At 40.4% G+C, this 26,539-nt stretch overlaps 1 protein-coding gene across 7 annotated transcripts in view; it reads left to right on the top strand.

Moving 5' to 3' along the window:
• Positions 1–23,172, top strand: part of ARFIP1 (ADP ribosylation factor interacting protein 1) — a 223,458-nt gene extending 200,286 nt beyond the window's left edge. For all 7 annotated transcript variants that reach the window (XM_030191631.1, XM_030191636.1, XM_030191637.1 and 4 more), the window contains one exon: positions 21,478–23,172. In XM_030191631.1, coding sequence (XP_030047491.1) covers positions 21,478–21,633 — 156 coding nt within the window. In that variant the 3' untranslated portion in view covers positions 21,634–23,172. The remainder of the gene's footprint in view (positions 1–21,477) is intronic.
• The last annotated feature ends 3,367 nt before the right edge of the window (positions 23,173–26,539 follow it).

Genomic DNA, 26,539 nt, shown 5'->3' with positions numbered 1-26,539 from the left:
CTTTCTAGAGGCTGTCTTTCTCCATATTTCCATCTTCATCACTAATTTGTTAGGAACCCGTGATAGACTCTTCTGACAAGATTGTAAAGCTGAACTGCAGTATAAATCAAATGAGACCACAATAAGTAAGGAGCATGAAAATTGAAAAAGTTTAGTTTATTGTAACTTTGTACACCACCTTACATATAATCAAAGCAGTTTACAATCAATTTAAAAGCATAAAACAATGGAAAAGAACTACAACTGAAAAGATTAAAGAAAAATTAAAAAGAAAGCCAAAAAAATAGAGGGAAGAATAGATTTAGAGCCTGCAACAACCTGCCATGTCAGGGGCCAATAGAAAAATCTTTATTAAATAAATAAATCTTCAAAGCTATTTTAAAACGTTGATGAGATTATTCGGTGCGGAGGGCAAACGGCAAAGAATTCCATGAAGATGGGCTTAAAGAAAAAAAAAAAAAAGCAGAATGAGTGGCCTGGAGTCTAGTATGTGTTAGTGCAGGAATAAATGTTATTTTACCAGCTGAAGCGGCCAAAAACATTCAACAGTAGCTATTTGTGTTATATAGGAAAAAGCCTCTGTATTCCCGCTTCAGAACATACTCGCGTCTGTTATACTGGGATGGAATCTTCATTGGCTAAAAAACCTCCAATTGTAACTTTAATAAACAAATAATCACATCTAACGAACACTTATCTTTAGTGCCGCCAATGTAGTTGCAATTAGGTTTCACTCTTGTATGCCCAGTGGGGTCGCGTTTCGCCGTCACAGGCTTTATCAAGGGAACAACCTCATGCTACGATGTGAATCTGTAGATAAACAAATTAGCCCCTGCACCAATGCCATACTTATGCACTTAGTTATGGTTTGCACTCGTTTATTTGACCTACTTGCTATGCTGTGCGATATTATTTAACAAACCAGCATTGCCTAGAAAATGGCATCTTAAAACTATCACCCTATGATGTCACTGCTGTGTGATTGGTTGGCATATCGTCAGGAAATCTAGAGACAAGATCTTAAAGGGCCCGTTCTACAAAAAAGTGGCCCATTGGATCGTAGTGTTAAAATCTTTAGGCTCTAAAGATTTGAGTCAATATCCACCGTTGTTCTGCTTGAAGGAGATGTTTGGCTGTGTTCCCACCTCTAATGTCAAATGTAACCTGATCAATTGCAACACAACGAAATTCTGTAAAATCATGCTTTGCAGTGTTGCAATGGGCTACCAAGGGGGAACCTAATTGTTTCCTCTTCAAGTAGGATTTATGTTCCAATGGTCTTGTGTGGAGCTGTCTCGTGGTTTTACCTATATAGATGGTCAGATTTACAATTAGTATAAGAAGTGGAGGAGTGGCCTAGTGGTTAGGGTGGTGGACTTTGGTCCTGGGGAACTAAGGAACTGAGTTTGGTTCCCACTTCAGGCACAGGCAGCTCCTTGTGACTCTGGGCAAGTCACTTAACGCTCCATTGCCCCATGTAAGCCGCATTGAGCCTGCCATGAGTGGGAAAGTGCGGGGTACAAATGTAACAAAAAAAAAATTCATGTGATATTTCTTCAAATCGACCGGGGACTATTTGCTACTGGACAAAGATCCAGGAATGGTCACCAGAGACACACAGGAAATTTTCACTTTGAATTTCACTAGAGGCGGGGAGGAAATTTCTAACATCATACGAAAAAATTGGGATATAATACAATCTCATCCATTGTTTATTGACAGTGATACGTGAATTGCATACTCCAGGGGCAAGAATTTAAAGGAATATCTGAGTCCAGCAAGGTTGAGGGAAAGATCTAGTCCTACAGTGACAAGGGGCCATTTTAAATGCAATGGCTGCAGCAGTTGCAACATGATGTTGGAATGTAGGGAATTCATCAACCCGGTCGATTTGAAGAAATATCACATAAATTCTTATGCTAATTGTAAATCTGACCATGTTGTTTATCTATTACAATGTCCCTGTTTTAAGATCTGTATAGGTAAAACCACGAGACAGCTCCACACAAGACTATTGGAACATAAATCCTGCTTGAAGAGGAAACAATTGGGTTCCCCCTTGGTAGCCCATTGCAACACTGCAAAGCATGATTTTACAGAATTTCGTTGTGTTGCAATTGATCAGGTTACATTTGACATTAGAGGTGGGAACAGAGCCAAACATCTCCTTCAAGCAGAACAACGGTGGATCTTCAGACTCAAATCTTTAGAGCCTAAAGGTTTTAACACTACGATCCAATGGGCCACTTTTTTTAGAATGGGCCCTTTAAGATCTTGTCTCTAGATTTCCTTACGATATGCCAACCAATCACACAGCAGTGACATCATAGGGTGATAGTTTTAAGACGCCATTTTCTAGGCAATGCTGGTTTGTTAAATAATATCGCACAGCATAGCAAGTAGGTCAGATAAACGAGTGCAAACCGTGACTAAGTGCATGAGTATGGCATTGGTGCAGGGGCTAATTTGTTTCTTTATCTACAAATTCACATCGTAGCATGAGGTTGTTCCCTTGATAAAGCCTGTGACGGCGAAACGGGACCCGCGTACAAGAGTGAAACCAAATTGCAACTACATTGGCAGCACTAAAGATAAGTGTTAGTTAGATGTGATTATTTGTTTATTAAAGTTACAATTGGAGGTTTTTTAGCCAATGAAGATTCCGTCCCGGTATAACAGACGCGATTATGTTCTGAAGCGGGAATACAGAGGCTTTTTTTCCTACATTTATATAACACAGATAGCAACTGTTGAATGTTTTTGGCCACTTCAGCTGGTGAAATAACATTTGTTTCGAATAACAGTGGCAGTATCCTATTTTTGAATAAATTATTGCAGGAATAAACAGCTGATTCCCCATGGAAGGTCGCAAAGTTCCTAGAGGTCTGTACAGAATAATCAAAGATGATAAATATGCACAAGTTTGAGAAATGAGAACTTTGAGTCAAGACTAAGATTTTGTATTGGATACGGAATGTAATCGGAAGCCAGTGATGCTGTCTGAGGGTGTAATATGATCAAATCGAATTGCACTGGAAAGTATGCGTATCGCAGTGTTTTCTGTACAGATTGCAATTTTTTAAGGAGCACGGATGGAAGTCCAGCATAAGAAACATTACAATAATCCAGTTTCGTGACTGCTAAGGCATGAAGGAGTATAGAAGAGGCATCAGTATCTAAGAAGGGATGTATAATACGAATAGAGCTCAATGAAGAAAAACATGAACGTATTATTGATTTATTGGGATTTATTAACCGCCATTATGAAGAGATTCACCCAAGGTGGTGTACAATATGGATTAAATCTGAGAAGAAAAGGCAACATTAGTAACTTGCATTGTTCCTGTAACATTAGTCATGTTTTTGCTCTTTGTTAAAAACCTAGCCACCACATTCTGAACAACTTGAAGTTCAACAGTCTCTCAGACAAACCCTCATATAATGTATTTTTAGTAATCTAAAGAATAGAGGACAGTAAGTTACACCACTGTTCGAAACAACGCAGCATCCAAATAAGGTCTCAACTTCCTAATAACCCTTAACTTAAAATATACTTGATGCACTACAGCAAAATGGTGGCAACACAAAAATTCAAAGTGCTTTCTAAAACCACTTCCTTTTAGAAAAGCACAGTATCCAATGAGTAGCCTGTTTCAATCGGCATACCAAATGAAAGCAGTGATAAGCACAGACCTTGTATTTTAAAACCCCTTAGAATCAAATGGGCAAAGAACTTTAATCCTGATGCTAGAAAAGCAACATTTAGTTACCTGATACACTATTAAAGGGATGTAAGGCACAATCCAACTGAGACCAGCACAGTTTGAGGATAGAAGGGGGAGGGGACAAGAGGGAAATGTTTGGTGGGGGGGGGGGGGGGGGGGGGAGGAAGCAAAGCAAGGAAGGAAGAAATAAGGGAAGACAATTGGGGAAATTGACTAGGACAGGGTGGAGCCTTTCCAGGGAATAATTGCCTTCCTCAAAGTGAGGTTGAGTCTTTCTCCTTTCTGCTGTGCCCTCCACATCACGGTATCATGGTACCATCCATCAAGGCCATGCTATAATCTGCTGCATAGTGCCCATCAGTATGGAGACACTCAGTGCAGTTACATGGAAACACGTTTAAAACAAATAGGAGGAAATATTTTTTTCAGTTAATGAATAGTTAAGCTCTGGAACTTTTGGCCGGAGGATGTAGTAACAAATAGGAGGAAATATTTTTTTCAGTTAATGAATAGTTAAGCTCTGGAACTTTTGGCCGGAGGATGTAGTAACAACAGTTAGTGTATCTGTGTGTTAAACAGGTTTGGACAAGATCCTGGAGGAATAGTCCATAGTCTGCTATTGAGACAGACACGGGGAAGCCACTGCTTTCCCTGGGATTGGTAGAATGGCATGTTTCTGCCAGGTACTTGTGGCCTGGCTTAGCTAGATGGGCCATTGGTCTGACCCAGTTCATGGCACACTGAGCCACAAAAGCCTATGTTTCGAGGTGGGCGAAGGAGTGTGGAGTCATTGTGCACTGCGACGTGAAGCGTCTCTTTACTCTTTCCAAAAATACTAGGACTAGGGGGCATTCGATGAAGCTACAAAGTAGTAAATTTACAACAAATCTGAGAAACATTTTCTCCACTCAACTTGTAATTAAACTCTGGAATTGGTTGCCAGAGAATGTGGTAAATTCTGTTAGCTGGGTTTAAAAAAGGTTTGGATGGATTCCTAAAGGAAAAGTCCATAGACCATTATTAAAACGGACTTGATGAAACTCCATTGCTTATTTCTGGGATAAGCAGCATAAAATGTTCTCTACTTTTTTGGGATCTTGCCAGGTATTTGTGACCTGGATTGGCCACTGTTGGAAACAGGATGCTGGGCTTGATGGACCTTTGGTCTGTCCCAGTATGGCAATACTTATGTACTTATGACTAATATTGGACAGTTTCCAAGGTAGTAGCAGTGCAACTATCCCATCCCAGGTTTTGGCTTAGGAGCTGGTTATGACATCTAGATTCTCTATTGTCTAGGACAAGAAACGAACCCTGTTGAATTTGTCTGGAACAAAAAAGAAGGATATATACTGACATTGAGAGTAGGAGGTTTTCTTTTGTCTCTCCCTCCCCCACCACACATGAGGTTTAGTGAAAACTAATCATCTGTTACTACTATTGCAGACTATACATATATTTCAACAGTAAGTACAATGTGTTGGTAGGCCAACGCTATAAGGCATGCATGTGCACAGTGACTGATCAGGTGCTGGGGGACCTGGAGTGTGGAGTAGCCCTTCTGTTTATGCAGGTTGGTAGCAAGGCAGTGGTCAGGAGTCGTAGAGCATTGCAAAGACAACAGGGTCGACATGCAAGCTTGCTGCATCATGTGCAGGGGAGAGATTTCTTGCAAACGTCTGTAGTCCTGTCCATAAACATGTTATGTTCAGGTAAGAAAGTCTGTAGTCCTATCCATAAACATGTTATGTTCAGGTATTCATGTGAGAAAAACGGTGTTTTGTCTTGCTTGATCTCAGTAGCTAGAAGCAGTTATTAGTAGCAGTGCTTCTTTAAAGTCCACATCTGGGATATTAAAAAAAAAAAATTGTTAGCTGCAATGTGTGACTTCCCCCTGGACGTGGTGGCAGCCGTTTGGGGGGGTGGGGGGGGCTGCTCTAGCAAGCTGCTTGCTTTCAAGTTTTCTTTCTAGATGTTTTCAGTGCAGTAGTCTAAGAAAAGAAAATGGAATAAAGTTTTAAATATCAAGAAACCATGTGCATAGACCAGTAGTATTCCAATGGTTTACTCTTTCTGGTATATCTTTGTTACATATAGAAATATACATATACAAATAGAAGGGAAACAACAAAAGTAGAGGCTAGAATAGCTACACTGGAAAGACAGGTACACTAATTCAAGGGTCACTTGTTTTAGGGTTCTGCACTTCGGATCATAAAAGGTGGTGTCAGTTTTTTGCCTGTATATGTTCAATTGTTTGGATGCTAACGCTGTTTCTTATTTTACCTGTCCTGTTGACCAGTTTGCTTTTAGCCATGCCTCCTGAAAGATTTACAATCAGCAAACAGAAACAAAATGGAGGGTGACTTACAGCTAGCAAGTGGAAGCCAAAGAGAGGAAGTGTGGCTGGCAAGTAGAAGCAGTGAAAAGGAAGGAAGTATAACTGAGATAACTGAACACGAAGGGGGAAGCTGTGTGCACAGGTCATCTCAGCCCGCCAAATGACATTAGCAGGTCTCAAAGGATGAAGGATCATTGAGGATCTTGTCCTCAAGTTGAAGAGGCAAGTGAAGGAGGAAGGACCCAATTGGGTGAGATGTCTGTTGCAGGCAACCCCATGGAATAGTGAAGCTGGAGAGAGGCAAGATGATTAGAACTGATCACCTGCTGTGTTTAACACCACTGCTGATACGCCTGCAGCTTCTAATCCTGGTAAGGCGGCAACTTCAAAGCCCTTGCCCTATTACATAATCCTCTGATTCAGATTCCCCAGCATCAGATAGTAGTGATGAGGACTTAACGGTACCTAAGAATGCCTTGAAAGAAGAAAAAGTCTGCTAAGAAGTGGAAAGGAGTTGATGCAATTCCCAGTCTGCATTGTTGCATGGCTACCATGGCTAGGCACGTCATAGATACACATGGAAGTGACACTAGGCCAAAGAGCAGGATGCAATACGGATAGTGACCGTTCTTTACAATGGCTGGGATGTATTCCTATATATAGGTATTTTCATCTTTTAGGTTCAAAAACTATTACCATTTTGGAGAAAAAATTAAAATGCCCAAAGAAGCCATCTTTAACTTTTTTCAAAACAGAAATTCGTTAAAGGTCCGTAAGTCTAGGATTACATGGATGTGTTGGAATAACATCCATCCTCGATCCACTTCAATCTGGTTTTCGCCCTCTGCACTCGACAGAAACGGCACTCTCTAAAGTTTGCAATGACCTGCTCCTGGCCAAATCCAGAGGTCACTACTCCATCCTCATCCTCCTCGATCTTTCCGCCGCGTTTGACACTGTCAATCATGATTTACTTCTTGCCACGCTGTCCTCTTTTGGGTTCCAAGGCTCTGTCCTCTCCTGGTTCTCCTCTTATCTCTCCCACCGCACCTTCAGGGTACACTCCCATGGATCTTCCTTCACTCCCATCCCACTATCTGTTGGAGTTCCCCAGGGATCTGTCCTTGGACCCCTTCTTTTCTCAATCTACACCTCTTCCCTGGGCTCGCTGATCTCGTGTCATGGTTTTCAGTATCATCTTTATGCTGATGACACCCAGCTATACCTCTCCATACCTGACATCACCGCGGAGACCCAGGCCAAGGTATCGGCCTGTTTATCCGACATTGCGGCATGGATGTCCAGCCGTCACCTTAAACTGAGCATGTCCAAGACTGAGCTCCTCGTCTTTCCTCCTAAACCCACTTCTCCTCTTCCTCCACTCTCTATCTCAGTTGATAACACCCTCATCCTCCCCGTCCCATCTGCCCACAACCTCGGAGTCATCTTCGACTCCTCCCTCTCCTTCTCTGCGCATATCCAACAGACTGCCAAGACCTGTCGCTTCTTCCTCTTCAACATCAGCAAAATTCGCCCTTTCCTCTCTGAGCACACCACCAGAACTGTTGTCCACGCTCTCATTACCTCTCGCCTTGATTACTGCAACTTACTCCTCACCGGCCTCCCACTCAGCCATCTATCCCCCCTTCAATCCGTTCAGAACGCTGCCGCACGTCTTATATTCCGCCAGAACCGATATACTCATATCACCCCTCTCCTCAAATCACTTCAGTGGCTTCCGATCAGATATCGCATACAATTCAAGCTCCTCCTCCTTACCTACAAATGCACTCAGTCTGCGGCTCCTCACTACCTCTCCACCCTCATCTCCCCCTATGTTCCCGCCCGTAACCTCCGCTCACAGGACAAAGCCCTTCTCTCAGTACCCTTCTCCACCACTGCCAACTCCAGGCTCCGCTCATTCTGCCTTGCCTCACCCTATGCCTGGAACAATCTTCCTTTACCCATACGCCATGCCCCCTCCCTACCCATCTTCAAATCTCTGCTTAAAACTCACCTCTTCAATGCTGCCTTCGGCGCCTAACCGCTTGAGAAATATAGAATGCCCCAATCTATCCACTCTATCAGATTAACTGTTCACTTGTCCTCTAGATTGTACACTTGTCTTTTAGATTGTAAGCTCTTTGAGCAGGGACTGTCCTTCTATGTTTAAATTGTACAGCGCTGCATAACCCTAGTAGCGCTTTAGAAATGTTAGTAGTAGTAGTACCCTTTTCCCTCTATGGAATGGGTTTGACTGGATTGGTCTCTAAAAGAGAAGAAAGCTCCCTGATAAGTATTTCTTGGTGTTGAGTTTGACTATGATACACTCAGAAGGCAGTTTGTTGGGATTTTGAATAGATGCAGTTGGTATTTGTGACAGGTGATATTTAGAACCCGTTGGAAGTTATAAGGGACTAACACTTTCCAAAAGTGGAAAGTTGTCTGGTACAGATACTGGAGATCTAATTATATTCTCAGAGGAGCAGTCAATATCCCATCCCAGGTTTTGGTTATGACATCTAGATTCTGTATTGTCTAGGACAAGAGCACGAACCCTGTTGAATTTGGAACAAAAAAGAAGGCATTGAGAGTAGGAGATTTTCTTTGGTCTCTCCCTCCCCCACCACACACACACACAAATAGACAGATAGGTAGATATACACTTTCTGGAAGAAAAATAGAATGGATCAGAGATAGACTGGGAAAGGAACCTAAGTGTTTTGCATTGCAGTGTTATGAGAAAAACTGCCTCCTTGACCCTCTCTCTTGGCATGGCATGTTGGTGATCCTTTCCTTCATGTCATAATGAAGGTCTGAAGCTCACAGCCATAATAATCAGAGCTCCAGTGGCCATGCAGAAGTTCTCGGTGCCATCTCAAATGTATTCAAAGATCAACTTCAATATGTGCTTACCGCATTTCTTCCCTTTGCCGACTAGCTGCCGGAGTTGAGCAGATTTGTTCTGTACAGTGTTTCGCATATATTGACCCATATAGAGCTAGTAAGAAGCATATGGGAAGCAGTTTTGGGTAAAATCATTTTGACAAAGATTTAAATTCAAAATCACCAACACAAAAAGAATTTGAAATCAAAATCAGTAAGCCAGTTCTGATTTCAAATTGAAAATCAGCAGAGCAAGATACTACTATTAGAATATAAGAGTAGCCATACTGGGTCAGACTAATCTAGCCCAGTATCCTGTTTCCAGCAGTGGCCAAGCCAGGTCACAATCACCTGGCAGAAACCCAATCAGTAGCAGCATTCCATGCTACCAATCCCGGGGCAAGAAGTGGCTTCCCTCATGTCCATCTCAATAACAGACAATGGACTTTTCCTCCAGGACCTTGTCCAAACCTTTTTTAAACCCAGATACGCTAACTGCTATTAATACATCCTGCGGCAAAGAGTTCCAGAGCTTAACTGTTGAATGAATAAATATTTCCTCCTATTTGTTTTAAAAGTATTTCCATGTAACTTCCTTGGTGTCCCCTAGGCTTTGTACTTTTGGAATGAGTAAAAACTCGATTTACTTATACTCATTCTACACCACTCAAGGATTTTGTAGACCTCAGTCATATCTCCCCTCATTCGTCTCTTTTCCAAGCTGAAGATCCCTAACCTCTTTAGCCTTTCCTCATATGAGGTGAGTTCCATCCCCTTTATCATTTTGGTCACTCATCTTTGAACCTGTTCTAATTCTACTAAACTTTTGAGATACGGCGACCAGAACTGAGTGCAGTACTCAAGCTGAGGTCACACCATGGAGCAATATAGCAGCATTATAGTATTTTCGGTTTTATTCACCATCCCTTTTCTAATAATTCCTAGCATCCTGTTTGCTTTTTTGGCCACCCCTGCACATTGAGTAGAAGATTTCAGCATATTATCTACAACAAAACCTAGATCTTTTTCTTGGTTGCTGACCCCCAAGATGGACCCTAGCATCAGGTAACTATATTTCAGATTATTTTTTCCAAGGTGCATCACCATGCATTTGTCCACATTAAAATTTCATTTGCCATTTGGATGCCCAGTCTTCCAATTTCCCAAGGTCTTCCTGCAGTATTTCGCAGTCTGCACATGTCTTAACAGCCTTGAATAGTTTTGTGTCATCTGCAAATTTAATCACCTCACTCGTCATTCCGATTTTCCATATCATTTATAAATATGTTAAATAGCACCGGTCTCAGTACTGATCCCTATTGCACTCCACTGTTCACCCTCCTCTATTGAGAGAAATGACTATTTAACTCTACCATCTGTTTTCTGGCCAATAACCAATTCCAATTCATACCAGAACATTGCCTCTTATCCCATGACTCTTTAATTTTCTCAGGAGTCTCTCATGAGGAACTTTATTGTAAGCTGTTTGAAATCTAGATACACTACATCATCTGGCTCGCCTTTATCCACCTGTTTAGTCATTCCTTCAAAGAAATGAAGTAGTAGTATTCCATGCTACCAATCCTGAGGCAAGCGGTGGCTTTCCTCATGTCCATCTCAACAACAGGCTATGGACATTTGCTCCAGGAACTTGTCCAAATCTTTTTTTTAACCCAAATATGCTAACTGCTGTTTTTACATCCTGTGGCAAAGAGTTCCAGAGCTTAACTATTCGTTGAGTGAAAAAATGCTTCCTCCTATTTGTTTTAAAACTATTTCCATGTAACTTCCTTGAGTGTCCCCTAGTCTTTTGAAACGAGTAAAAAATCGATTTATTTCTACTTGTTCTACAGGATTTTGTAGACCTCAATCATATCTCCCCTCATCCATCTTTTCCAAGCTGAAGAGCCCTAACCTCTTTAGCCTTTCCTCATATGAGAGGAGTTCCATGCCCTTTATCACTTTGGTCACTCTTCTTCGAACCTTTTCTAATTCTAATTCTGCAATGTCTTTTTTGAGATACAGCGACCAGAATTGAACACAATACTTGAGGTGAGGCAAGAGTTCCCTTGGCTGAACCCATGCTGAGATTGTCCCATTAAACCATGTTTGTCTATGTGTTCCGTAATTTTATTGTTTATTATAGCTTCCATTATTTTGCTTGGCACTGACATCGGGCTTACTGGTCTGTAATGTCCCACATCACCCCGGAACCCTTTTTAAAAATCAACAACACATTGGACATCTCCAGTCTTCAGGTACTATGAATGATTTTGACAGGTTCCATATTAACTGTAGATCAGCAATTTCATGTTTGAGTTTATGTATGCCATCCGGTCCAGGTGATTTACTTCTGCTTAATTTGTTGTTTTGGCTCAGTACATCTTCCAGGTTCACGGAGATTTCTTTCAGTTCCTCTGCATCATCACCCTTGAAAACCATTTCTGGTACAGGCAGATCACTTACATCTTCTTCCATAAAGACCGAAGCAAAGAATTCATTCAGTTTCTCATCTATGGCCTTGTCCTCCCTGAGTACCCCTTTTGCTCCTTTGTGTTCTAACGGTCCCATGGATTCCCCCTCAGCCTTTCTGCTTCTGATGTACCTGAAAAAGTTCTTATTGTGAATTTTAGCCTGTGCAGCAAGTTTCTCTTCATATTCTTTAGTAGCCTTCTTTTTTTAATTCTTTGCATCTGATTTGCCAGTGCTTATGTTGCTTCTTATTTTCTTCATTTGGGTCCTTTTTCCATTTTTTGAAGGACATTCTTTACCTCTGGTAGCCTCTTTCTCTTCACCTTTTAACCATGCTGTCTGTCGTTTTCTCTTCTTTCCACATTTGCAAATGCATAGAATGCATTTGTTCTGGGCTTCCAAGATGGTATTTCTGAATAACGTCCACGCCTGATTTAGTGTCCTAACCTTTGCAGCCAATCCTTTTAGCTTCTTTTTAACCATTTTCCTCATTTTATTATAGTTGCCCTTTCAAAAATTAAATGCAGCTATAGTAGATTTCCTTTGTGGTTTCATCCCAGATAGTAGCTCAAACTTGATCATGTTATTATGATCACCGTTTCCCAGGGGACCTAACACCGCCACCTCTCTCACTATGCCCTGCACACCACCAAGGACCAGATCCAAAAATGGCTCCCCCTCATGTCAGTTTCTTAACCAGTTGCACCAAGAAGCAGTCATCTATTATATCTAGAGAAAAAAGACCACAGAAGCAGAAGACGGAGGTCCACTACATATAAAAGTCCACACAAAAGGAGTAGTGTGACCAGCAAGGCTTTCCCAATAACAAAAGGAAGACGTAACTACAGTGGAAAGACTTTATTCTTATAGTGCCCGACACAGCACCGTGTTTCGACCAAGTGCCTGCCTCAGGGGTCTTAATGTGAATAACCAAAGTATATAGGCTTGAAAGTATAATGCACTTGCTGTCTTGAAAAAGACGCAAAGTACAGAGGAGCTTCAAGAATACAGCAGCCTGCCAGTACCTTGATGTTTTTGACACTGCTTCGATGATGCTCTGTTTCAATTCTGCTGGGTCTCAGTTTGATGCATGTCAATTTCCTTCAGAATCAACAAAGTTGATTATAAATTCTTCAGAGAGAGTGGTGCCCTCTCAGTGTTGATGAGTCTCTGTTTGGTGAGCTTCTGGGCCCCAAAAGGATTGATGCCAGTGGACCACTCTTATGATACTAAATATCTTCTCTCATTCTTTTTGGCCGTGAATCCCTCTTTTAGTCTTCTAAGAGCACAAACAACACTGAGGGGGTTTGTGATCAGGCTCAAGGTGTTGCAAGCACCAATTATGAGTATCTGCACTGGCTCTGATCTTGCCTCAATGCCATGTAAAAAAGGAGAAGGAACCCCCAAGCAAACCAACAAAGAAAAAATGGGGGACTATCAGTCTAATTGCAACACAAGAATAGCTTGTTTAAAAACAGAAACAATAAAGCACAAATGTGCTGCAAAGCTGTTTTTCTTATTGACAGTAAACCTGTTAGATTCAATGGAGAGACTCTGTTTTGAAAAGGTAGGCTAAAAAAGGGTAGGAATAAGAGAACATGAAAAAAGGAAGATCACTTTTAAACTGACCAGCCAATATAGGGGGAAAAAGAGGTCCACATACAACAAGCACAAATTTTAAAAGAAATGTGTGGGTTTTTTTAAGCAAGAGGATACAATTACCAGTTCAACAAACAGCTAGGAAGAGGGAGGAAAGTCCTGCATGATGTCATAAGACAGAAAGTCAGGCACATGTAACTGCAGTGCCTCTCCAAAGCTTCCAGTTTCTTTTACCCATGCAGGCTTCAGTGGATGGCATCACCCAGTTGTGAGAGTTTGCTATTTTGTTTGTCCTAAGAAACTTTTTCCCACAGAAATGGTAGATGCCCCCAGAAGGTGATGGAATTCAAAAAGAAGCAGAATGTATACGGCAAGCGGAAGGAAACCAAGCGTTAAGCTTGTGATTTGTTTTTTTCCCCCCTAAATTAAAATTACACATCATTTTGTGTTGCAAAAGGAGCCCGGGAAAATGGAAGAAGTAAGCTGAAATGTAATTATAAGCATTTCTGCAGCAGTTTGCTGTAAGTGTACTGGTCTCTGTTTTCAAGAAAGTGGTTCAGTGGAACATAAATTTTGGTATCACATCACACTACTACAATTGGTTTAAAAAAAAAAGCTTGGCCTTTCTATTTCAAAGCCCTCTGTGTAGCAACTTATTAGAGAAGAGCACAGGGTTATACTACCATGATTGCCTGGAATTCATCACACACATTTATAGATATTTTTTTTTAATGTTGAAGGTTAATGCCTTGGTCCCATGTGAAACACAATGAGCAAGAAATCACACTAGTACAGGAAACTTAATGATTAGCTGAACTGTCTGTTAGAGATAAACACTTCTGAGGCTTGATACTAGCAGCAGGCCTTGATTCAGGAAGGTCATAAGTTTGGTTAGGAGTAAATTCTCTAATATTAAGCTATCTTTTTAAGCAGGCCCGCCGATATTTCCGGGCTATCATTATCCTTCAGGTCAACACAATGTACCCTAGTAAAGAGCGTTCTGAGAATTTAACGGTCTCCCTTGATGATTCAGAAAGTTTTAAGCTGTTTTATGAATTGGACAGGAATAGTTTTGTCGTGTTTTCTTAGAAGTAAAATTAAATTCCTGTGACCTCTTCTCCATGTGCTCTTCATGTACTGTAAGGAGGCTGTTCAGTGTCTGGACTCCTCCATTTACGCATACCTGCGGCTGCACAGTAGGAGCTGATTCTGTAACAGAACCAAGGTGCCCATTTTCCATTATAGAAAACAAGCATAACCCACTATTGATGTGCCTAATAATGTAAACATCTACACTTAGGCCAACAAAAGAGCTGTGCGCATATTTCTACATACATGTAAATACCCAGTTTATAGAATTGCACTTCACATGTATCAAAATGAGTGTTTTAGATGGTTTTCAGTGCAAGTACCCTCTAACACAGCCCCTCTGGGCCTTTGGAGACTGGTGTCATCCTTTTCAGCACACACAGACAAGCATTCATGAAGTGTGCAAACAATTGTGCAGGGATGTAGATCTTTGTGGAACAGAGCCAGATAGCCATCAAGTCAACCTGAGTATTAAGCTGCATATGAGTGTCTTGCTTGATGCAACAGAAAGTAAGTAAATGCAGAAGCTAAACAAAGTAACATAGTAGATGACGGCAGAAAAAGACCTGCACGGTCCATCCAGTCTGCCCAACAAGATAACTCATATTTGCTGCTTTTTGTGTATACCCTACTTTGATTTGTATCTGTGCTCTTCAGGGCACAGACCGTATAAGTCTGCCCAGCACTATCCCCGCCTCCCAACCACCTGCCCCTCCTCCCAACCACCGGCTCTGGCACAGACCGTATAAGTCTGTCCAGCACTATCCCCGCCTCCCAACCACCAGTCCCGCTGCCCACCACCGGCTCTGGCACAGAACCGTATAAGTCTGCCCAGCACTATCCCCGCCTCCCAACCACCAGCCCCGCCTCCTGATCTTGACTAAGCTCCTGAGGATCCATTCCTTCGGCACAGGATTCCTTTATGCTTATCCCACGCATGTTTGAATTCCGTTACCGTTTTCATTTCCACCACCTGCTGCGGGAGGGCATTCCAAGCATCCACCACTCTCTCCGTGAAAAAATACTTCCTGACATTTTTCTTGAGTCTGCCCCACTTCAATCTCATTTCATGTCCTCTCGTTCTACCACCTTCCCATCTCCGGAAAAGGTTCGTTTGCGGATTAATACCTTTCAAATATTTGAACGTCTGTATCATATCACCCCTGTTTCTCCTTTCCTCCAGAGTATACATGTTTAGTTCAGCAAGTCTCTCCTCATACGTCTTGTAACGCAAATCCCATACCATTCTCGTAGCTTTTCTTTGCACTGCTTCAATTCTTTTTACATCCTTAACAAGATACGGCCTCCAAAACTGAACACAATACTCCAGGTGGGGCCTCACCAACGACTTATGTAGGGGCATCAACACCCCCTTTCTTCTGCTGGTCACACCTCTCTCTATACAGCCTAACAACCTTCTAGCTACGGCCACCGCCTTGTCACACTGTTTCGTCGCCTTCAAATCCTCAGATACTATCACCCCAAGATTCCTCTCTCCGCCCGTACCTATCAGACTCTCCCCGCCTAACACATACGTCTCCCATGGATTTCTATTCCCTAAGTGCATCACTTTGCATTTCTTCGCATTGAATTTTAATTGCCAAGTAGAATAAATGAAGCAGCTAAACATTTGTTTTTGTAATTATGAGGAAAGGATACAAAACGTAGCCTTGGGATTGAACTGTGCCACCATGCAGAGGGCTTGCTGCTGGATCAGCCCAACATTCAGTAATGAGTATCTGCTACATGGCCAGCTGGGAATTCTGTAGTGAGGGGCATTCATAGCCGCTGGAGGGAGGAAGCACAAAACCACCTAGTAACTGGACCAAGGGGGACCAAAGGCTTTTAAGGGAGTTGGCTTGTAGCTGTCTCCCAAAGAAATGAGCTCCATAGTTGGGTATTATTAGGAAAGGTATGGAGAACAGATGTGAGGATGCTGTAATGCCGTTGTATCGCTCCATGGTGTGACCGCACCTTGAGTATTGTGTTCAATTCTGGTCGCCGCATCTCAAGAAAGATATAGTAGAACTGGAAAAGGTGCAGCGAAGGGCGACAAAAATGATAGCGAGGATGGGACGACTTCCCTATGAGGAAAGACTAAGGAGGCTAGGGCTTTTCAGCTTGGAGAAGAGACGGCTGAGGGGAGACATGATAGAGGTATATAAAATAATGAGTGGAGTGGAACAGGTGGATGTGAAGCATCTGTTCACGCTTTCCAAAAATACTAGGACTAGAGGGCATGCGATGAAACTACAGTGTAGTAAATTTATAACAAATCGGAGAAAATGTTTCTTCACCCAACGCATAATTAAACTCTGGAATTCGTTGCCGGAGAACGTAGTGAAGGCGGTTAGCTTGGCAGAGTTTAAAAAGGGGTTGGACGGTTTCTTAAAGGACAAGTCCATAAACCGCTACTAAATGGACTTGGAAAAAATCCACAATTTCAGAAATAACTTGTATGAAATGTTTGTACGTTTGGGTAGCTTGCCAGGTGCCCTTGACCTGGATTGGCCACTGTCAGGGACAAGATGCTGGGCTCGATGGACTTTTGGTCTTTTCCCAGTATGACATTACTTATATAGTATATGTAAGCAGATAAAAAAGTTGTATTTACTAGAAGTATAAACTTAAAAGCAACCAGAGCTTTATTGCAAAATTACTGTAAAATTCAGGAGGATGTTGAAATATAGTTCTTGTAGGTCAATAAAATATATCGAAGTAAAAGATTTTCCTGCTAAAAATAAACCTGATACATTGACTACATCAATATGAAAACCAAGTCCTTTGTCTCCTGACCACAAGGCCACCCAGATAGCAATCCTCTTCAGTAGCATGGAAAGAGGTGGTCGTGTGATTGAAAATCATCAGGACCTTTGTTAAAGCAAGGTTAGACAGATGTTCTCTCAGTAAAACAGAAGTTGGGCAGTGCACTAGGACAGGAAGGGGAAAAAAACTCCACCATAAACTCATTACCAAGAAAAAGTAGTAACATAGTAATAGACATCAGATAAAGACAAGCATGGTCCACCTAGTCTGGTCAGCAAGCTAGCTAGAGTTATATCTGCTACTCTGTGCAAAACATACTGCAGATAACGCCCCTCTGTCTTTTTGAAGGTGAAAGTTATTTGTTTTGCTTTTATTCCATACTCTCGCTGTATATAGGGATACTGTGTGTTTTTTAATGCCATCACTGTTTTTGTCCCCATCACCTCCACCAGGAGGGCATTCCAAGCATCCACCATCCTGTCTGTGAAAAATATTTCCTGGTGCTGCTTTTAATCTTACCTCCTTGCAACTCTGTTTCCTGTCCTCTAGTTCTTTAGCCTCCCCAGCTTTGGAAAGATTTGTTTGTTCATCAATACCTTTCAAGTATTTAAACGTTTGTATCATATCACCCCTATCTCATCTCTTTTCTCTAGGGTACATATAGTCAGGTTGAGTATCTTCTCTTATGTCTTCTGCTTCTTTTTATCATTTGCAAAATACATCCTCCAAAACTGAACTCAGCACTCCAAGTGGGACCTTACCAACAACTACCTATCAAGTCCCTGGCAAGATCACAAGTAAAACACATTTTATGCTACTCATCCTAGAAATAAGCAGTGGTTTTTCCCAAGTCCATCTTAATAATGTATTTTTGGAAAGAGTAAGCAAGTGGTTCACATCTGCCTGTTTCACTTCACTCAGTATTGGAACAGATAGGCATGAATCGCTTGTGAACCACTTGCTTACTCGTTTCAAAAATGCAAGGATTAGGGGGCATGCAATGAAGCCACCAAATAGTACATTTAAAATAAATTGGAGAAAATATTTCTTCACTCAACGTGTAATTCATTGCCAGAGAATGTGGTAAAAGCAGGTAGCTTAGCAAGGTTTAGAAACAGTTTGAATACTTTCCTAAAAGAAAATACCGTAGTCCATTATTAAGATGGACTTAGGAAAAACCACTACTTATTTCTAGGATGAGCAGCATAAAATGTGTTTTACTTGAGATCTTACCAGGAACTTTGACCTGGATTGGCCACTGTTGGAAACAGAGCTTGATGGACCTTCTTTGGTCTGTCCCAGTATGACAGTTCTTATGTTCTTAACTTGCACAGGAGCATTATCATCTCCTCTCTTCTGCTGGTTATGTGTCTCTTGATGCAGCCTAGTTTCCTTCTGGCTTTGGCCACCACCTTGTCACATTGTTCCGCCACCTTGAAATCCTCAGACATTATGACCTCAAAGTCCCTCCCTTGGTCGATGCACATAAGCTTTGTCCTCTTAGCATATACAGTTCCTTTGGATTTCTGCACCCAAAATGCATCACTGTATATTTCTTAACTGTCTAGCTTTAAGCCCATACATTAAATTTTTGTAGATCACTTCTCATGTCTGCTGCCTCCTGAGTATCAACTCTATTGCAAATCTTTGTCTTCCATTTAAAAAAAAAAAAAAACCTTTCCTCCTAACTCTTCAGCAATATCGCTTATAAAAACATTGAACAGGCTTAGTCCCTGAATTGATCCCAGAGGTACACCACTACTCGCCTTTCTTCTGAGTGAATTTTATTTACCACCACCTTCTGTCATCTGTCAGTCAACTAATTTCTGATCCAGTTCACCATTTTGAAGCCCACCCCCAGGGCATTCAGTTTACTTATAAGCCTGTGAGGAGCAGTATCAAAGGCTTTCCTGAAATCTAAGTAGACCAAATCTAATGCATGCTTTTGATCTAGTTCTCTGGTCTCCCAGTCAAAGAAATCAATTATATTTGTGTTGCATGATCTTCCTTTGGTGAAACTATGTTGCATTTGGATCATGCAACCCATTTTATTCTGGAAGGTTCACTACTTTTTCCTTCAGTAGCATCTCCATGACTTTTCCCACCACTAAAGTAAGGCTTACTGGCCTGTAGTTTCCTACGTCGTCTTTGATACCACTTTTATGAAGAGGAACAACATCAGCTCTTCTCCAATCCTATGAAATCTCTTCCTTTTTCAAGGATCTGTTAAATACATTCTTTAAAGGACTCATCAGAACCTCTGAGTTCTCTCAGTAACTTTGAATGGAACTCATATTGCTCCATGGTTTTTATCTACTTTTAGTTTTGCAAGTTCATAAACACTTTCTTTTGTGAGTGGTGTGGTATATACTCCATTCCCACACATTCTTTTGTCAATCATTTGAGGTCTTCCTCCAGGACTTTCTTCCATGAACACTGAATGGATTTAGCATTTCCACTTTTTTCTCATCACTCTCCACATATCATTCCACAGAATCTTTGAGTCTTGAAATTCCAGCTCTATCCTTCCTCTGCTGCCCAATATATCTGGAAAAAAGTCTTGCCACCTTGCTGTACATTTTTTAGCCACTTCTGGCTTGTTCTTTTGCCATCCTGATTTCTCTCTCTTTCAGCTTTGTCTGGTATTCTTTTCTGTGTTCTTTTGATCTTCTGTATTTTGTAAATGCTTCCTGTTTTGCTTCTATTTTTGCAGCCACTTCTTTTGAAAACTGAATGTTTTATTTTCCTCTTTCTTTTATTTACTTATTTTAAAATCTGTAGCCTTTTTTTTAAGCCCTTTTCAGCCTAGTCTAGTTTTTCCCCTCATCTCCTTCCACTCTAGTGCCTCCATCAGGCACATCTCCATTTTGCTATAGTCAGTGTGTGTGAAATCTAAGACTTAATTTGATGTGACTGGACTCTGCTTTAGCTTGTAAATCAAATCATACCATGTGATGATGACTGCTGCCCATATGGGCACTCACCCAGACATTAGACACTCTTTCACCATGCATGAGTGCCAGGTCCAGTATCTACACTCTCCTAGTGGGTTCTATCAACATTTGCCTGAGCAAAGCCCTTTGTAAGACATCCACAATTTTTCTACTTCTGTCCAGCTTTGCAGATGGATTACAACAATCCACATCTGATTGATTCAAGTCACCCAGTATTATCATCAGTCCATTCATTCTCGCTTCTATGATATCATCGATCAGATTCCTGTCTAGTTCTGCTGTTTTGTATTGGAGGTCTGTAGGTTATGCCTTTGAAGATGGAAGTACCACCATCTTTTTCAAATATGAGCCACAGCACTTCTTTCCCCACCCCACCCCTGCATTTCAACCACTTTGGTAATATTTATTTTTTACATAGCTACTCCACCCCTTTCCTGCCTTCTTTATCCCTCTAAAATAAATTATGGCCAGATATGGAAGTATCCCGTTCATGAGACTCATTGAACTATATCTCCTTAACCCATTAGTACCCAATGTTCCCATAATAAGTGCCCATATGGGAACATTGGGCACTAATGGGTTAATGGTCACAGTATCAAAGTCCATTCCATCCATCAGGGTTTCCAGACTGAGGGTAGTCTACACTGAGCATTTATGTTCATAGACTTCCAGCACTGAGGAACTGAGGACCTAAAAGGGACAGAGAGAGGAAGGGATAATAGATGGCATGGATGGGCAGCCTGGATAAGTATGTAGAAAAAAAGTGAGGATGGACCAAGGAGGAATACCAAACAACTTTATTAAGGATTTTCAAAAAAACAACCCGACACGGCCATGTTTTTTGGCAGGCCTTAGGGCCGAAACACGGCCGTGTCGGGTCGTTTTTTGAAAATCCTTAATAAAGTTGTTTGGTATTCCTCCTTGGTCCATCCTCACTTTTTTTCTACATCTCACGGTGCGTGAGGTCTTTTACCTCCCTTTTTTGCTGATTTCAGCCTGGATAAGACCATTTTGGTCTTTATCTGCCTTCATTTTCTCTGTGTTACATATTACTATTGTTTACACAAAGCCTGGATAGCAATAAAAGAGCATATTTAAGAAAAGCATCCATACAAACATATGCCTAGAAGTTCCCTCTAAGTGACCTGGTGAGAAATACTAGATGTTTAAATATGTTTAAAGCAATTTTCTAGGGGTCCCATATAGGGGATGGGAGGTTGATCTGTATCAGGGACTCCTAATTTCTTTTTATTATATTCTTATGTATGATGATTTGCATTTTTAGGATGTGAACTACTTCCAGGATCCATTTTGGGATAAAAGGGCAGTATAAGAAAATGAATTGAAACTATTGTAGGGCCCCAAGGGGGGAGTCCTCAAGCAGTGGCCCCATCACCAAGGTTTTTATTACAGTGATTGGCCTAAGTGAAGTGGGAGGATAAGTATAACATGATTTCAAATGAAAGCTTGTGGTGTCGTAGCCCAGTGAAGGCAGGTACTGATAGAGCTAGAAACCCAAAGAGGCAGGAAAAAGCTGTCCTAAACTTCTCTGTTTTATCTGGCCTCTTGTGATTGATGGCTTTTCTCCGTGGAGTGCGAGTGTTTTACCTAACCACTGCTTCTTTTTTTCTCTCTCTTTCTGTAGGTTAAAGTTTTGCACAATCAGCTTGTTCTGTTCCACAATGCCATTGCTGCTTACTTCGCTGGAAATCAGAAGCAACTTGATCAGACACTTAAACAGTTCCACATCAAATTGAAAAATCCTGGAGTGGATGCTCCCTCCTGGCTTGAAGAGCAGTAATAAAACCAGAAAAGGGAGACCTATCATATGATCAGAATCCTAATCAGAGAGGGGAAACAGGGATGGCGGACTGTCATAGTGATTCTAATACAAACAGCTTTAATTTTCCCTTTTGTAATACTTTAACAATGAACTATTAGAATCAACAGAGGATTGAAAGCAGGCTTTAATGTATTCAAACTTCATGTGTGTAATTTAAATTTAAAACACTTATTTTGTACATTGGGGGTGGATGGCTATTTTCTGTAGCATGAAAGCATTAATATAGTTTTTGCACTGAGGAGATTCGTTTGTGTGGTCTGTAGCCACTCTTGTGGCTAATCGTAATAATTCCAAATGGTTCGTGTGATTTGTACCAACACCTGGCTTTTTATATTTGAATCTATTAAATATATTTAAAAGGCTGTCTTTTCATGTAATTTGTTGCAGAAAGGGGAGGGTGAAGATGTTCTATGAGTAATATCCAAAGCCGTCGTGCAACTAAGTGAAAAGACTAGCTGCTAAAGACTAGTGGTTGGCTTGTGGCACAGCTGTGTCCATTTTAGTGGTACATTTATGAAAAGGGTATTGGAGGTGTGAGAACAGTGCTTTTGATATAATGCACATGTTTTCATGTTGCACAAGGCTGTTTCCAGAATGTAGCCAACCGTTTACACTCTGAACTTGTTAATATTTTGTTTTCTAAATACTTTCTTTATACAGCTAATAATACCATGGTGGCCTTAACTCAGAGCTATGTGCCTTTTCTAAGATATCCTGTCCTAGCCATTGTACAGATAATCTAAATTTCCCTTCTACAAAGTTCTCACCCACCCACCCCATTCCTGGAAGTTGGGTTCTTAAATGAACACTGTATGGATTATTGTGTTTCCTGATGCATTTGTAGACCATCCTAGCAAACAGTCATGGATTGCAAGTAAGAGAAGTGGGGCCAATACTGTTTTAATTGCAGAACACACTTCATCAGCATGAAGTACTAGTGTTTGACCTCTTAAAATTGCATTTAGCCTTCAGTGGTATAATCCACGTTTAATGTAAAATTGTATTTTGATTTTATCATAGTTTTTTTTCTATTTAAAGGCTTATTATTTGGGGTAATATTCATTTGCACTTTTTCTTATTCCCTGGTATATATATATATATATATATATATTTTTTTTTTTTTGCCTTCTGTTAAACAATAAAATGAAGTATAACAATTTTCAGTATTTTAAACTATATGAATTGTATAATTCATGTACTGTATGTTTAAATGACTGAGCTGATTTGTTGGCATTTGTTTTCTGTGCTTAACCTAAACAATGTAAATCCCAAGCCTCTTTTACAGCATCTTTCCTTGTAATACCTTTGCTCCGATTCTGGCAGACCTAGTTGCCTCCTCTGCTGGAGTTAGTCTTGTAACATCAATCCACTGACTCGTCAGAATCTGTTAAATTTTGTATTCCTATTAAAGGTATTTGTTGCAATAATTTCTATATGCCATTATGTTTCGATCGTACCCCACCTAGATCTGTGCATACAGCAAATAATAAATATTTTAAATAAATGACATAATCTGGATGGTGTGTACTGAAGGACCAGGTATCACAGTACACAGGGGCTGGTCTCTGTGGGGTTTATGACTGTAGCATCTGAAATTCCCATGTTAAAATTTTAAAAAATAAATAAAAAGGCATAAAACTGTGGTGGTTCTGGGGGTCCAAGGAACAAGAGAGAGACTTTAAAACAGCAGTTCCCAAATCTGGTCCTGGAGGCACCCTAGCCAGTCAGATTTTCAGGATATCCACAATGAATATTCATGAACATTCACTGCATGCAAATCTCTCTCATGAATATTCATTGACTTACATTTCCCAGGATAACCTTTCAAAGCCAGGAGGATGCTTGGGTGCATAAGGAGAGGGATGACCACCAGGAAAAAAAGAGGTGATAGTGCCCCAGTATAAGTCTCTGGTGAGACCCCATTTAGAGTACTTCATGCAATTCTGGAGACCACAGCTACGGAAAAATATAAACAGGATGAAGTCGGTCCAGAGGGCGGCTACAAAATTGGTAAACGGTTTCCGTCATAAAACATATGGGGACAGGCTTATAAACCTCAACATGCATACACTGGAAGAGAGGTGGGATAGAGGGGGATATGATAGAGATGTTTAAATACCTCAGTAGCATCAATGTACAGGAGGTGAGCCTTTTTCAAATGAAGGAAACCCCTGTAATAAGAGGGCATAAGAAGTTGAGAGGAAATATGCTTCGGAGGAACCTAAGAAAACACTCCTTCGCGGAAAGGGTGGTGGATGCATGGAATGGCCTCCCGGTGGAGGTTGTGGAGTCAAAATTTATGTCAGAATATAAGGAAACGTGGGAGAAGTATGTGGGATCACTTAGGAAAAGGAGACATTAGTGGTTACTGAGGAAGGGCAGACTGGATGGGCCATTTGGCCCTTACCTGCTGGCATGTTTCTATAACACAAAATAAAATTTATAAGTGAAGGTACTCAGAAAACCTTGTGACCAAAGTGAAAAATTCACATATATAGCTAAGTTCCTCTATCATCGCACTTACTCATTGATTTAAGACACAGGATTTTGTAAGATGTTCATGAAACAGTTCACTCAATCCACATCCGAAGATCTCAAAATTCATAAAAAGCACTTTTCAAAAAAAAAAAAAAAAAAACTGTCCTTGGCAATAAATCATGAGTAATGCAGTTCCCAATAGAGTTCAAAACATTGATGTACTTATCATCCAGTTGAGTATATAAAGCAGCATTGGTAGATCTGGTGTGCTATAATTCTATAACAACTCTTCCCCGACTTGGATCCAGGTTTTGCAATTATTTGCTTCATCAGGGGGATACATCCATGCAAACCAAAATTATATAAATCAGTTATTCACACTTCCCTCTTCAGAAGATCACAATTAAATCAAACATAATATTAGCTAAATCATGTCAGGCTTCACACAAGTTTGGGGTCAGCTCAAAAATGGCACTGAGACTAATAACACTAACAGTTTTTTAAACTTGGTCACATGATTATTGACCAATCAACTTCCTTGTTTAAACCGGCTGGCTCAACTGTATTCCAAGAATAGATTAATTTCTGTTGTTGATGAATCAAGAATTTGAGAAACATTGCTCCCTCTCTGTAGGAGGACTTGTTGCAATACTACAGATGTAAAGTCCAGCACTCTGTCCTTGCGTGATCCAATGTTGAACTAACAAAGCTTCGATTTTAGCAAGACGAATGTTGCCCTAAATTTTATTTTCCTTTTTGTTTGACCAATATAGTATTTTTGACAAGGACATTGCACACGATATACAACTTGGGCTGAATCACATGTAGTTCTTCTATATAAGTAGTAATATTTATCACAGTGTGGAATCATACTCCATACATATTTACAAGAAGTACAACACAAGGAGTACTCAGGCTGCATATACTGCAGCAGGACATGTTTATCCACTCCTACCCATTCTGAGATAACATTTAACCATTTCTCTGACCTCATGTGCAACTTTCTTTAAATCAATCACCTTACTTTCTAACTCTTCCTACTTTCTTACCCTTCTATATGTTACATCTTTGCTTTACCCTTCGCTATCACTTATAATGTTCTATTACGTATTGTGTTGACATTGTAAATAGTATACCATGCCATACTTTGTATTGTTTTTGAATAATTTTACGGCTGTAATTGTCTATTGCTCATGTTTGATCTATTCTTACTGTACACCGCCTTGAGTGAATTCCTTCAAAAAGGCGGTAAATAAATCCTAATAAATAAAATGCCCGCAGGCATAATGACCACTATCCTCTTGAGGCACCGTATTATCAGAATTTATTAAAAATGAATTCACATAGCAGCCAGTCTCAATGGGCATACAAGGCTTGTTTAAATGTTGATAATCCCTATACCAAATCTTTGACTCAGAAACATAGCTTGATATTTATATTCTGCAACTGATGAACATAATCTTCTTAATCTCAAAAGTTGACCCACTGGAATGTTATCACAAAGATGACGAGGGTGATAACTTTGATCATGTAGTAATGAATGACAATGTGTGGGTTTATGATAAATAGTAGACCCAAAAGTTCCCAAATAATAATGAACTTCAACATCCAAAAAGAATATCATTTCGTTATTATAATGTGCTGTAAATTGAACATTCGAATAACAAGTATTAACCCATTCGAGAAACTGTTGTAATTTTTCAAGCCCAGCAGTCAAAAAGAAATTGTCATCAATAAAGCATTTCCAGATAAGAATATTTTCAAAAAGTTCTGATGTAGAAATATGAGGTTTTTTTTCAAAATCATCCATGAACAGACAGGCCAAAGAAGGGACTACTATAGAACCCATTGCCGTTTCTTTTGTTTGTAAATAATATTCATCCATAAAAAAACAAAGTAATTTTTCTTCAACACAAAAAAAAAGTCATCAAAAAAGATATTTTTAGCTCTGACAAGGAAAGATGGTTTAATTTATCTTGCATCAGCCTTAAAGCATGTTCATGGGGTATGTTATTATAGAGCAAAGTCACATCCAATGTTACCATAATGGATTAAATAGAAGATAATTGAATCTTTTGTAACAATTTAAGGAAGTGTGTGAAGTCCCGTACATAAGAATCAGTCTTTTGTACTAAATAAGCGTCTATGTACCGGGATAAAGGTTCCAACAATGATCCAATCCCTTCCACTATTGGGCAGCCAGGTAAATGAGTTAAAGATTTGTGTACCTTTGATATGAAGTAAATGCAAGGGACTACAGGAAGAGATCTATATAAATATCTAAATTCTTTTATTGAAATAATGCTCACTCAATTAGCTATTATAAGAGCTTCCCGTAGTTGTTGTTAAAAAACTGTAGTTGGATCTACTTCCAATTTAGTATTAA

Source organism: Microcaecilia unicolor, chromosome 2 (genome assembly GCF_901765095.1).
Source record: "Microcaecilia unicolor chromosome 2, aMicUni1.1, whole genome shotgun sequence".
Taxonomy (NCBI): Eukaryota; Metazoa; Chordata; class Amphibia; order Gymnophiona; family Siphonopidae; genus Microcaecilia; species Microcaecilia unicolor.
Note: the sequence above shows the minus strand (reverse complement) of the source record. Positions and strands in the feature narration are given on the sequence as shown.